The sequence below is a fragment of the Balaenoptera borealis genome (assembly GCF_965194805.1).
Source record: "Balaenoptera borealis genome assembly, chromosome: 2".
Lineage (NCBI taxonomy): Eukaryota > Metazoa > Chordata > Mammalia > Artiodactyla > Balaenopteridae > Balaenoptera > Balaenoptera borealis.
This window is the reverse complement of record NC_138867.1, coordinates 116,028,147-116,042,039: the sequence shown is the minus strand read 5'-3', so window position 1 is coordinate 116,042,039 and position 13,893 is coordinate 116,028,147. Positions and strand designations below refer to the sequence as shown.

General features: G+C 47.7%; 1 protein-coding gene across 1 annotated transcript in view; it reads left to right on the top strand.

Annotated features, from left to right (window-relative positions):
- The window catches only part of SPOCK1 (SPARC (osteonectin), cwcv and kazal like domains proteoglycan 1), a 550,861-nt gene that overhangs the window by 460,764 nt on the left and 76,204 nt on the right, over positions 1-13,893 (top strand). Inside the window, exon 6 of the mRNA XM_082379674.1 lies at positions 4,617-4,731. Coding sequence (XP_082235800.1) covers positions 4,617-4,731 — 115 coding nt within the window. The remainder of the gene's footprint in view (positions 1-4,616; positions 4,732-13,893) is intronic.

The window sequence follows — 13,893 nt, the reverse complement described above, 5'->3', positions numbered from 1 at the left end:
GCCACCCTGTTTAACTTGGAGCTCTGCAGACCCTGTTCTGACGCAGGACAACAGCCCAGGTGGGGCAGGGCAGGGTGGGGTGCCGGCTGGCTACCTGGAACCTCAGGACCCGCAGGGCACACGTGGAGGAAGCGGACACATGCTTTCTGAGCAAGTCTTAAATGCCAAGAAATCACCATCCATAATTTTGCCAGTTTTCAACTCCTGCTTTGAGAACACTGTGAGGGTGAAGGTGTGGGAGTTCTGAAGGCTTGTCATTTGGTCCTGAGGTAGGGCGGGAGCTAGTGATGTCCCTGTGGTGTTGGGGGACACTTATTTCTCCCTCCCCATATCTCCCTGGGAGGACCCCCCTTTCACTCCCTTGCTCTCTGCTCCCCGCTGCCCCGTTCCCAGGAAAGCTGCCTATGTCCTGTTGGGTGGGAGACCGGCATCTCTTGGATCAGGTTCATAGTCACAGCCAGGAGCGGCATCCCTGCGTTGGCCAAGTAACATGGGCACCTCTTTTTCTCTTGGCTCCCATTCTCTTGGCAGGTCTATACTAAAGGGGTAGCATACTTGCCTTATGTTTGCAAAATCTCTGTGTGCACAGACCCGGGCACACTTCTGCCAGGTCCATCCAGGTCTGTGTGTTGTCTCTGCCTGTGATTGGTGGTAAGTGGACCAGGGCTTTCCTAGGCCTCCGTTCCCTGCAGGTTGGGAGAGGCAGTTGGAGGTGTGAAGGTCCCAGGCACACTGTACAGCCCGGTCTAATGGGAAGCCCAGTACTGTGAGAGTTTTGTGTCCCCTCTGGGTAAAGCTGGTGCAGTGACCACCTTTTGGCTTCTATATCTGTTCTTGCCCAGCAAGGACCTGGGGAAGAGGGGATGGGGTAAGAGACTGGTAGGTAACTCCACGGGTGCGACTTGGAGAAGAGCTGTAGGAAGGGAACATGTGTGAGATGCTTGGTTTGTAGGCCCTCAGATGCCTCTGCCCAGAGATATTCAGGGTTCGCCACCCTTCCCAGGGGCGTCCCTGCACACGTGCTCTCACTCCTCCTAACCAGCTTCCTCGGGAGATGTGGTGATAGTTGGTCCTTACCTGGATAGAAGCCTATAAACTGTGTTTTATGTTTGATCATAAAGTACTTGACACGTAAACATATATGTATTTTGCATGTGTTGCCAAGGCTACTAACAAAACAAAAGCCTCAGAATCCAACGCCCAACTTACGAAATAAACCATTCCCAATTTTCACGATGCGTCTGTGGGCCCCTGTCTGACGCCATCCCCTGCCTCCTCTCTGGAGGTGACCTCTATCTTGATGGTGTCTGTCAACGCCGCTCCCCCCACCCCCGGCTTCTTTAAAGTAGCTTTTACCACATATGTGTATATCTCTAAATAGCACATTTTGAGCTTTATAAAAAAATGAAATTATAGCCTTTTGAGCTTCATTTAAATGCCACATATTGTTCTGGAAGATAAAAGGCAGATCTGTGTCCTTGAAAGATGCATTTTCACCACTGCAGATAAATATTGTTTTCTCTGGTGGCCCCTTCCTGGAGTCGGGAAGAGGCCTGGCTGCCGCCACAGACTGAGGCAGCGACTGTGCGGGAGAGGGGTGCCGGGGCCAGCCACGGAAGCTGTGTTACTAGAATCACAGTGTGCGGGAGTCCCTAGGCCAGGCCAGGCCGCCCAAGAGGCGGTTGTTCTGGGCACTTGGGAAGCAGATGGACTGATTCCGACTCCAGTGATAGACTCGGGTGAGCGGGGAGGCTGAAAGGCAGAGCGTTAAATGTGGAGCTCAGAGACAGGACCAGGGAGCGCTGTGAGTCAAGGATGGTTCACGACGAGCATCTCAGATGCTGAGCTCTGGCACCTACACTCCTTGCGCAGGCAGACTGGTGGCTTCTGGTGGCCGGAACAGAGGTTCAGAGCTGCAGAGTGAACAGAGACCCCATCCTCCTGCCTTTATCATTCAGCAGCTATTGACCGCACACCTACTGTGTGCCAGGGCTATATGTGTATCATATCATGCCAGGGATAAGACCGCGACTAAGACTTTTCCCTGCCGTTAAGTACTTTAGGGTCTAGAAGGAAGTCACCTTTTGCTAAAGTATGCTGTGGTAGCAAGCGATCCCCAAGCATCAGTGGCTCGTGACAGCAAGCATTAGTTCCCTGTTCATGTTGCATGCTGGCCGTGGGTTCGCTTCAGCTCTGTTCCGTGTCCTCTGCCGTCTGGGTCCCAGGCAGAAGGAGCGGCCCTTATGGGACACATGCCATTTCCATAACAGAGGGAAAGAGCAAGAGGGGAAAACCAAGCAGTGGTTTTTCCAATGTCACACAAACCTGGCTTGGATCATTCCTACTCACCATCTGCTGGCCAGAGCGAGTCATGTGGTCAGGACTGCTGTCACCACAGAAGGGACATCAGATTTCATGACACACGGCCCTGAGCAAAGTATAGATTCCTCTTCCGGGGAGGCCAGAGAATGTTTGGGAAGAGGATTACCATCTATCACAGATACAAGCAGGCAATTGCAGTCACAGTATGATAAGGCTTTACAGCGAGTCACTGTACTAATTTTGACTTCATAAAATAAGTTGACATGTAAAAACAAAGTGCATTTCCCCCTCTAAATTAGCTTTAGGGATTCTGTTGAGAAAATAGTATGAGAATCACTAGCCTGAACCTGAGGATTGTTCCAGAGGGCTAGCCCAGGGGAGGAGGAGGGGGCGGGACCAGTAGCAGTGGTCTCCCCTCTAGCCCTGGGCACGTGCACACAGGCTGTGCTAGTTGAAAAGAAGCTTCTTACGCTGGGGACCCACGTGCCGCCTTCCAGCGTTCTCCTTGCTGCGTCTTCTGTCCATTTGGACCATCTGCGGGCACGGCGCATACCTGGGGTCTCTTTTATGCTGCATCCCTACATACACATATATCCCTCCTCTCCTCATCGCCACATCCACGTGGTCGCACAGTTTTTGTTTCCTCACTACGTCAATCGACATTCACGGTCTGGGCCGTGGCTTCCTTTCATACGGCCCCCAGCACGCCTGCCACCACACTGGGCCACGCCAGACACCCAGCAGTGTGCACAAAAGGGAGTTTTGCATCGAGAGGAAGCCAGCTCCCCGTCGGCTCATCTGCTGTGCTCTCTCTGCAAGGGTCGCAGGCAACTGTGTGGCCGACGGACGGTAGGAATTACACGAGTGACTGCAGCACATGTAGGCTGAAAGCCCTCTCTCCCTATCCTCGGTGTGTAATCAGTGTGGGGACTGAATACCCCGTCGTCTCACAAGGAGCCGGGATTCATCTGCACTCATGTGTTGCTTTGCAAACGCTGGTGGCCTTTTCAAAGGTATGCGTTTGTGCTTTCCGAGGGCAAGGACCCTATCTCCCCTTTTCTCCCCTTTGAAAGATCCCGCGTGGCGCCTGATAAGAGCTGCACGCACGGTGGGTGCTCCGACCCTTCTGCCCGTCTCCCCTTCCTTTGAACCTTCAGCAGATACCAGCATGGTTCTGGGCCCGTGGGCCTTTGCAGAAGCCTGATTGCACACAGGCCTTGATCTGGAGAATTTTGCAGGTCAAAAAGGGAGGGAACTCTCAGACAACTCAGACCCAGGCCAATAGCCCAGCTGCATAATTAGCCACACACGGAGTCCAGTGCAGGCCATCTGTTCTCTCGGTCCCTCCACGTGACAGACACAGTGATGGCGACGGTTAAGTGCTTGGCCCTGGAGTCGGTCAGACAGGGTTTGGAATCCTGGATTGTGCGTGTCCTGAGCTTTCACAAGTTATTTAGCCTCTGAGTCTCCATTTCTTATTCCATAATGTAGTAATAATGAACTGCTGTTAATCGTTGTGGTCTTCTGCGTCTGTAAAGAACCTCCTTCTTTCCTGCTTGGGTTCTGAATCAGTTGAGACTTAAGGGTGAAGAACTGGAGAGAGCGGCCAAAATACGAAGGGGTTGACAGGACGTTGTATGGCTTTGGGGCTTCTAATTTTGAATCCTAGAATTCAGTGGACGTTTCCACCCAGTCCCAGGCTACTTAGACAACCACAGGCATCCTCTGGGGGGAAAGACTATGTCAAACTTAGGTTTTGGATGGTTGAGGCCATAGCATTCACTCCTCGCTTGCTCCCGGGGAAAGGGCTGGGCCTCACACACCATCCAAACTTACTAAGTAGATTGTTACCCTTCCTCCCCAGGCAGAGGGTGAGCAGCTGAGCGGGCCTAGGAGGGCTACACTGGCAGAGCCTCCCTAGTGGGGGTAAGGGAACGAGTTGGAGCAGCCTTCAGCCTTTTGTCTTTGTGGACCCTCTGGGACTCCGCAGATGTTAAGTTTCATCCTGACACTCGCATAAACAGTTACGGTTGAGCTTACCACTTACTAAACTAAGCCTCCCTGGGCAGTGCTTTTAGATGTTATCCTGTGCATTTGGGAAAACATAGAAGGCCATTCCTTAGTTAGCATCCTGTAATTCAGACCTTTAACAGAGGTGAACGCCTCTTCGCTCTGTCTTTGCTTCTGTGAGCCTAACTGTGGTTAGAAGGGCACTGGCGGTTTCCTTAGGAAGCTGGGGAGGGAGGGGTCTGCGTGGCAGTATTCTTAAGGCTTGTTCTGTCTGTCTTTTGCAGTGCAAGTTGGAGTTCCATGCTTGTTCTACTGGCAAAAGTCTCACCGCCCTCTGCGACGGGCCCTGTCCATGTCTCCCGGAGCCCAAGCCACCAAAACTCAAGGCAGAGAAGAATGGTGAGTGGGCATCGCAGGACACCCCCTGAAGGGGGGCTGTGTGGTCAGGGCGGCCTGACATGGCCAAGGTCCTCCCCAGACGCCAGGAACCTGGCCCTTAGCAGAGGCGTTCTAGCTCGGGCTAGGGAGACCGTTATGCTCGGCAAGTACTCAGTCATTTAGGGACGCCAAACTGAACCGCCTTCAGCTGCCATTAAATAGAAAAAGAAGAGCTGAGAGTCTTTGAAAATAATTCTGTTAGACCAAGATATGCCCTAGGTTCTTCCAGAGGTCAAATTGGCTATGGTGTAGGAAGGGCAGGGTTTCAACGTTAAGACCAGGCCTGCCCTGGGGTGCGCCTTGGTCTTCCTTGAACTCTAATCTCTAAATCCTTTGAAAGGCCAGATTTCAAAACATAGACTGCAGAGATGTCACGATGATGGACAGTATCCCCCCACAAAAGCAATTCTCTACTACTATGTTCCGCCTCTGCCTGGCATGTGACACAGAGCCAGGGGGTGGATGGAAGAAGAATAACTCCCCAGGTGCTGTGGTTTCCTCTTCCATGGCTGAGAGGGGCGGCAAAGGTCGGGCTTATCTGGATGTTTTCATGATGGAGAAAGTAATGTTGGCCCACTGGTCTCAGCCCCTTACAAGCCTTCCATAATGAGACCCAAGATAGAAGTTTGCGTTGGCCTTCTGTGGAGCTGGGCTTTCTCAGCTGTAGGTGGCTGTCCCCTGGAAAATGTTGGACATCCGTGTGTGAGTGTGTGTGCGTGCGTGCACACGCGTGTCTTCTATAGCCTGCAGGTATTTGTGATGGAGGAGAATGAATAGGGTGTAAGTGTTTATCCACTTACCTCTTCCTAAACTGTTTTGTCTTTTCCAAGGCACATAGATGGAGATGTTCAAGTGTAAATTTGTTCATGGTGATTGCTGGAATGTTGTGTTAGAAGGCTCTTTGGGAGGTTTAACCCAGGATGTGGAAGGACATTGTAAACTGTAAAGCACTGGGGTCACAAATAATCTCCAGAGATTACTCTTGGTTACCAAAAAGCTGATCTCATTGCATTTTGGTCTGATCATCTATATAACTCTAGTAAGAAATGTTAACAAGGGACTTCCCTGGTGGCGCAGTGGTTAAGAATCTGCCTGCCAGTGCAGGGGACACGGGTTTGAGCCCTGGTCCGGGAAGATCCCACATGCCACGGAGCAACTAAGCCCGTGCACCACAACTACTGAGCCTGCACTCCAGAGCCCACAAGCCACAACTACTGAGCCCACGTGCCACAACTACTGAAGCCTGTGCGCCTAGAGCCTGTGCTCTGCAACGAGAGAAGCCACTGCAATGAGAAGCCTATGCACCGCAACGAAGAATAGCCCCCGCTCACCACAACTAGAGAAATCCCATGTGCAGCAACAAAGATCCAACACAGCCAAAAAATAATAATAATAATTAATTAATTTTTAAAAAAAAAGGAATGTTAACTGATCTACACAAGCCTCCTTGTACTTTGGTCAGAAAACCTAAAGCCGTGCTGTGGTAAGCAACTACAAAGCCCACAAAATTAACTTCTGTCTGGAGATTTCTTAAGAATCTTCTTAGGAAGTCTCAGTAGCCTCTCTTATTTCAAGTATATTCTTTATTGCTTTTATTTAGTCTTCTATTCTGAGACAAGGAAACCAATCCAAGAAAGCCATTACTACCATTTTGCCTGTAGTTTTCTGGGAGGGCTTCGTGGTTCTTTAAACAAAGTACAACCCTTGTTTCTTCACGGCGGGTTTCTCACATCTGATTAAATGAGATTCACTCTCAAATATGACTCTCCAGGTATGGCCTTGGCTGTACCATCTATTTATTCAGTTACTTACTGGTGAAAACTAGAACAAATTCTTATCGAGCCTGTGCGAGAGTAACTACATTGGCATTGAAAGTAAAAAGACTCAGAAAAAAAGTGTTGTTCCAGAATTCTGAGAGGTTAGTGAGAACAAGATTACCACTTGAAAGGGTTTCATTTCCAAATGTTTGTAAAAGCACAGACCACTAAGTTAATAGCGAGAGATGGGTCAGGAAGAACGCAAAAGGACTTCATTATATGCCTGTCAGAAATGAGAACAATAAAAAATAATACCAGCAATATTCTAAAACCAATTATCAAAATTATGTTTCCTTCATTAGTTCCTGCAGTCCTGTCTAATTATTTTTTGTTCCACTGGCTCTTGGGTCAACTGTCTGCTCTTATGAAGTCATCAGAGTCCTGGAACTCCACACTCTGTCTCTAGTATCATCTGGCAATTATCTAAGAAATATCACCTTGGAAGCCTGTAACAAGGCATCTGTTATTTCAAGTATCCATGAAACTTGGTACACTTCTTTCCATGAGGCTCTGAGATTGTCCTTTTTGGTTAAAGACCCAATTTCTGCTGTGACTTAAAGCAAATATTTTATATAAGCATGAGGGGAAGCAGGAACTACCTGTTGGTGAGAAGACTGAATGTAGTTAATTTATTACATATCCAACAATTTCCTAATGAAGGAGAGTATAATCCTCTATCAGGATAGGATGCTTAACTATTTAATACGGATTTGATCAGCGTTTCCCTGGTGGATAAGGGCATATTACGGGCAGTGAGGGCACTGATAGATCCCTAGGGTCATTATGTGAAATGAAACATTTAAATGAAGAACATGTTACCCAGACAGAATCAGTCAAGGGAAGGCTGACTTCTTCCTTTAATTGGACGATTCTTTCCACGTAGCTCTCACAATAGTTTGCGCCAGGCAGCGAGAGCTGAACTGAGGTTGTGGCAGTTGGGATGAGGAGGAGGGGATGGATGCCCAAGAGGGATTGGAGGTGAAATGCAGGGCAGCTTTCATTTGGCCACTTGCCTGTTGGGTGAAGGGCGGAGGAGGAGTGCCCACCCGTCTCTCCTTGGATCTGCCCAGCAGCAATTTCTCTTCCACTCAGAGGACATCTTTATGAGACTTACCTCAAAGTGGGCTTCATATTGGTAGAAAGACACAGGTCCTCTTTGCTGCAGGGCCTCCAGCTGTCAGGGGTTTCAGGAGTGCGTCTTCCTGCCCAGGTCCCAGAGCTGAGTTTGGAGATTGGAAAGCTGTGGTGAGCAGAACATTTCCTAGGGACTCACGGGCCTCTGCCTGTCCGCCTTCCTTTTGTAGCCCCAGCTGTGATCAGTACTGGATGTGAGTGTCCAGGGTGTGTGAGGCCAGGGTCTAACTAGCTCTCCTTCTGATCTCACTCTGCTTCTTCCAGCCTTTGGCCGTTTGAGTTACAGCAAACCCGGTTCTTGGAAATCAAAAGTCTCTTGTCTCAGCTTTGGTTTTGAGATCATTTTTAGGAAGTCAGAGACTAATCGTTGATTTTCTTTGTGTGTTCTCTTTGTTTTTTCTGGCATCTCTCCTTTGATGTGGCCCCTGGGGAGATGGTGGAGGGTGGAGTCATCCTTTAATACCTCTGAATATTTCCTCTCACACCTCTCAGTTTCTCATGACCTTGGACAAGTTACTGAATTGCTTTCTCTCTCATCTCTGTGATACCAGACCATCCTCAAGAATATAGCCTAATGATTGTCCAAAGGAAGGGGAAAATTAAAAAGAAGGAAATTGAGTCTGGGGGAGGATGGATACATGTATATGTGTGGCTGAATCACTTTGCTTTGCACCTGAAACTATTACAACATTGTTAATCGGCTATACTCCAATATAAAATAAAAAGTTAAAAAAAAAAAAAAGAGGGAGATTGAAGTCTACACATTAAGCTTGGGTTTCTGTACCTTTTCTAAGAGTCTCCTAGGAAAGATCCCTCCCCAGTTTCTCTTGGTATTTTCCAGTACCCAAGAGCCAGCCCAGTTAGGAAGTCACCTCTCACATCTAATGTTAACCCTTTAGTTCCGGGTTTTGCCGCTGCTTTTTCTTCAGTCCTCAGTGAAGAATATGAGGAATGTCTGAAGCACTTGTTTCTTGATTTCTTTACAGTGGTTGAAATTTTAGGGGTAAAATAGAGGACTGTTAGGGTCTTGAAGATACATTTTTAAACTAGCCCCCCCCCATACCTGCTGCTCTCCCCACCCTGACTCCCCTCCCCTCCGCTCGTTCACAGAGACAGACCTCTCCCCTTGGCCTGGGCTCAGCAGCCTTGTTCGCTCCCTCATGGCTGAGGTGAAAACTTTGTAGTTGTAGGGTATTAGGTCAGGAAAGATCTCCCCTGTCTTCCTCCATACCATGCACGAGGGGACCCTTGTGTTCCTCGAAGGCGCCTCGGGTTTCCCCACGGGGACCAGGGGAAGGCCGAGTGGGTCAGGCCTCCGACCTCCCCTAGAGTGGCTCCATCTTTATGCTTTACCACCTCAGATCACATCTGTAGGAAAGGAGTTTGGCACCAGGGAGCCATTGTTCAGTTCCCATTTACCCCAAGAGAAAACTGGAGGCCTATGGAGAGAAAGCATCTCTCCTCAGGTCAGACAGTGGGCAGGTGTGGGGCAGGGTCAGAGCCCGAGCCTCTCGACGCCTGGGCTAGTGCCCTTGTCCCCCGTGTGTCCTCCCTTAGGTCACAGCCAGCCAGGTCCTCCGCCTAAAGATGGTCAAGGGTCTGTAGCTGAGGTGGGTGGAAGTTAGATTTATTTCTCCGGGGTCTGACGTCACTTGCCTGGATCTTGAAGTGTGAACCATCAGGCAGAGAGTGGCCCTGTGTTCCCACAGGCAGCAGTGTTTGGAAGGCATCCTGCAGAGTCTCTCCCGCCCCGTCCTCCTCCACCTTTGGAGGAGAGAGTAGAGCGTACAGCACTGTCTCTAAGGCCAGCTCCTTCTTTGCTTCTGTTGTCACAGGTTAGCTTTCGGAGGAGGGATGGGGGCCCAGCCAGGCGGCCTCAGCTGTTCTGGAGACGACCGTGGAGCTGTAACTCCTTCCTGGCCTGACTGTGCTGGGAGGTGGGGAAGGAAGTTCCACAGATCCTTCCAGCAGGGCATGCTAAAGAGGAAATAACACCTTCCTCCAGCTGAGCTCTTGGGAACAGTAGAAAAATAGTCTACAGTGATTTTCTTTTCTCAAATGGTGATTTCAACCTGAGGGCTAGATTCTGGGGGGAAATGTCCTAGGCTGACAGACGGTTGTCTAATTCCATTACTTATCACAAGTCGAGCTGGGGAAATGTGTTTAAATGGGAACAGGAGGTGGTGCCAAAGAGACGGGATGAAAAGTCCTTCCTCGCTGTGATGTCTCAATGGAAAAATCCTAAAAGGGTCCTGCTGCAGAGGCTCCCAGCAAAATGAAGGTTTATCTTTGCAACCACGAAAGAACATTTTTCTTTAATGCCTATTGTGTAACAGGGTGAAGGCCTCGGGCTTGCAAACTTGCAATTTAAAAGCGGTTTATATTAACCTTTTCCATACCCATTCAACTTTGCTCACTGATTATTCAGTACTACAGTATGGTCAAAAATTAAACATGTAAAGGAACATTTCATTTTTAGGGCCTTGTTAATAGAAATGTCATGAGCTTTAAAGAAAAAACAATTGGGGATTAAATTAGCAACTGCATCCAAGAAGAAAAACGTATTTGTCAGGACTCTGGAGGTAAATGCCGACTTTGGCTTTGAACTCAGATTCTTCTTCTGTGAGTTCAGCTCTGGGAAAGTAGACCACAGGTTCTCCTGGTCATTCTGAAGCTTCCTGGGTAGCAACTGATTGGAGAAAGCTAAAGGTGAAAAGACAGAGAAGGGTAAACTGAGGGAGAGGGTGGCCAGCGTCATAGCTGGGGTCCAGAGAAGGAGATAGAGGTTGGTGTTAGAAATTAATGGCTTTGCTAATTCACTCAGACAGCACTCTTCTCCTGCCCTTATTTTTTATTTATAAATTAATACCCATTCTTATATAAAATCCAAGTATCATGGCAAAAGTGTCTCATCTTCCCAGTTCTATTAGCTTTCTGTTGCATATGCTTCCAATTATTTTTTTGTAAACATATACTAATATACTTTTAAAACTGTACCCATCCAAAATCAGGATCACATTCTACATAATATTTTGCACCCTGCCTTTTTTGTGTGTCGTACGTATGTTTTCATGGAGGGTCACATCTATCTGTCTGTCTGTCTCTCTCTCCTCCTGCCCAAGCCCCCTGCCCCCACCTTGCTCTCTTTCTAGCCAACCTGCCAGCTCTGCTCCCTTGAACTCCAGACTTAAATATGTAAAGACTGCTCCACATTTCTGTTTGGACGCCCATAGGCATGTCAAACTTAACATGTCCAAAATGAAACTCCGGATCTCCCCCCAAATCTGTTCCTTCTTCCTGTAGTATTTGCCATCTTAATTAATGGCAGCTTCATATTTCAATCTGCTGAAGTAAAAAAAGAAAACAAAACACCTTCTTCCTCTCATGTGCCACATATAATCATCATTTCAGTCTACTTTCAAATAGATTTTCAAATATGAGCACTTCTTACCACCTCCACGGTTACCACCCTAGTGGTCCAAGACATCCTCATCTTTTATTTCAATAGCTTCCTAATTAATTTCCTGGCCCCTACATTCTCTTTTGAACATAGGAGTTAAACATTCTGTAAACTGTATGTCAGATTGTATAATTCCCTGTTCAGGCCACTCCACTGACTTCCCATCTTGTTAAGAGGAAAAGAGAAAATCCTTTCAGTGACCTGCAAGGCCCAGCATGATCAGGTCCCTGATCAGGTCGCAGTGGGTTTCTCAAATGTGCCATCATATCCTGCCTCAGCCTGGACTGTCTTCCCAGACATCTACATGGCTCCCTCCATCAGCCACCCTTCAATCTCTGCACAAACATGGCCTTCTCAGGAAACCCTCCCCGGCACTTGCTATCTCTCTTTCCTCCTTTATTTTTTTCCATACCGTTTATTACCTTCCAACATATTAGATAATTTGTTTACCTATTCTGTTTATTGTCTGACTTGCCCAACTAGAATGGAAGTTATATGAGGGCTTTTTGTCTGGATTTCCAACAATTATTGGTCAAATGTTGAATGATTCTACCTCATGATTTTTAAAGCATTGTCCATTATATAGATTAACCATAGATCATAATGTTTAAAATGGCCAAAAAAAAGATTTACTGTGACAAGAGATCATCTGTAGAAGGTGCTTAATATGTGTATTAAGCCCTTGGTGTATATGTTTAATTCTTCTAACAACCAAAAAATGTCATCTGTAGTGCTGGTGAGAAAATTTGAGATTTGGAGCTTTTTGGCACCTTGCCTAAGGCCACCCAGCTAATAAATGAAAGAGCAGGGATTTGAAGTCTTTCCTAGAACGTGTGCTCTTATCCTCACGTTATACTGTGTTTTTAACCTAAATTGAATATCCATCGAAAGGGCAGACTGCCTTTGGAAAAAGAAAAAAAAACAAAAAACCACACACGTACATTCACACATTTTAAACTAAATTTCCCTGTGCTTTCAGTGCTCAGAGAATGTACTCCGTCACTGATACCACAGCCCTCTCTGATGGGATTTTTCCAAGGTGAGAGAATCAGTGCCCTCACTCATTTTCTCCTCTTTCTTTCTGTAACGCGCCTTGATCTCTGAAGTTTATCAGAACCCTGGCGTGGGCTCATTCCTCACCACCGCGTAGTACACTTTCCTGATAGCCACAAGTTTCTGACCTAGCTTCTTAAAGATAAAAATTCATTTGTAATCTGTCCTGAAGTCGACTGTTCTTTCATTGCCCTGCTATCTATTGCTGTGAGAAGAAAAGACAGCATCACAATACAAAATAAATTGAAATTATAATCGAAAGAGAGCAAGTAGCTGTCCCGTCACCAAGGCAGCTGCTTAGTAAAATCTTGGTAGGTCTCGTCCTTCCTAGGGCCAAGGGTTGTAGTGGGCACCGGGGCCTTGGCCGAGGGGTGAGCAAAGGAAGGGGCAGCACCTTCCTAACAGGTGCAGTGAGAAGTAAATGAGCTCAATTTCCACTATAGATGTAGAGTTCAAAAAATACAGCTGTATCATCATCATCATAATCATCATCATCTTGATGATGGTTCTCTGTTTAAAAACTCAAATGGTGGGGCTTCCCTGGTGGCACAGTGGTTGAGAGTCTGCCTGCCGATTCAGGGGACACGGGTTCGCGCCCTGGTCTGGGAAGATCCCACATGCCGCGGAGCAACTGGGCCCGTGAGCCACAACTACTGAGCCTGCGCGTCTGGAGCCTGTGCTCCGCAACAAGAGAGGCCGCGATAGTGAGAGGCTCGCGCACCGCGATGAAGAGTGGCCCCCACTTGCCGCAACTAGGGAAAGCCCTCACACAGAAACGAAGACCCAACACATCCAAAAATAAATAAATTAATTAATTAATTAAAAAACAACAACAACAACAAAACTCAAATGGCACTTAGACATAAAGGATGCAGAATGTCACTTTGATTATTGAACTTGAGGAATATATAATGACACCAGGTAAAGCTCAGAATAAGCAGTTGTTTGAATATATGGTAATAGATATACAGATCGCTCGGGAGCATAGCCACAGCAAAAACAACGAGCCAGCTCTCTTCAGCCTGTGGAGACCAAAAGAGAAGAGAGATCTGAGAGACGCTTCCAAGTCACGGTGGTGTCATGAGGGTGAGACCTTGTGTTCCACTTCTAGTCCCGGGGCCCCTCCCTCCTGCTTGAAAAGAAGGAGCTTTGCAGGGAGAGACAGTAGATCTCCTTGTACAGTGGAGGTTCTGCTTCTGTTTCTCATTATTTCAAGACCTAGAGTGAGCTAACAGAATAGTTTCAGCACAATTTAGGGGCAGTTCTGAGAGGTGGAGGAGGCACCATGACGTTGGGGCCGAGGCGATGATGAGGATGGTCATGGGTCCATAGAATGTAAAAATTGCTGCTTTCAGATTTCCCAGTGATGCAATAGCAGGTCGTCTGGGGGGCAAGTCCTTCAGATTTGACTAAACTTCACCATGTAGAAGGCTCTATGTGAGGAACCAGTGCAGCTGTCCTGTGACATGTCCGCCTGGGACTCTCAGGAAGGCATTTGCATGGGCCTTTTTCCTCTCATCTCATCCTATGAAGAATCCATTTATTTTGGCATCCTTGGCCTGGTTATGCTTTGTCCAAGCTTGAATCTTCTAACTGGCCCTTTCCATTCTGTCGTGTGTTGGAGGTGTGGGGTGTGGCTATCATCCCAGTGAGTCCTCT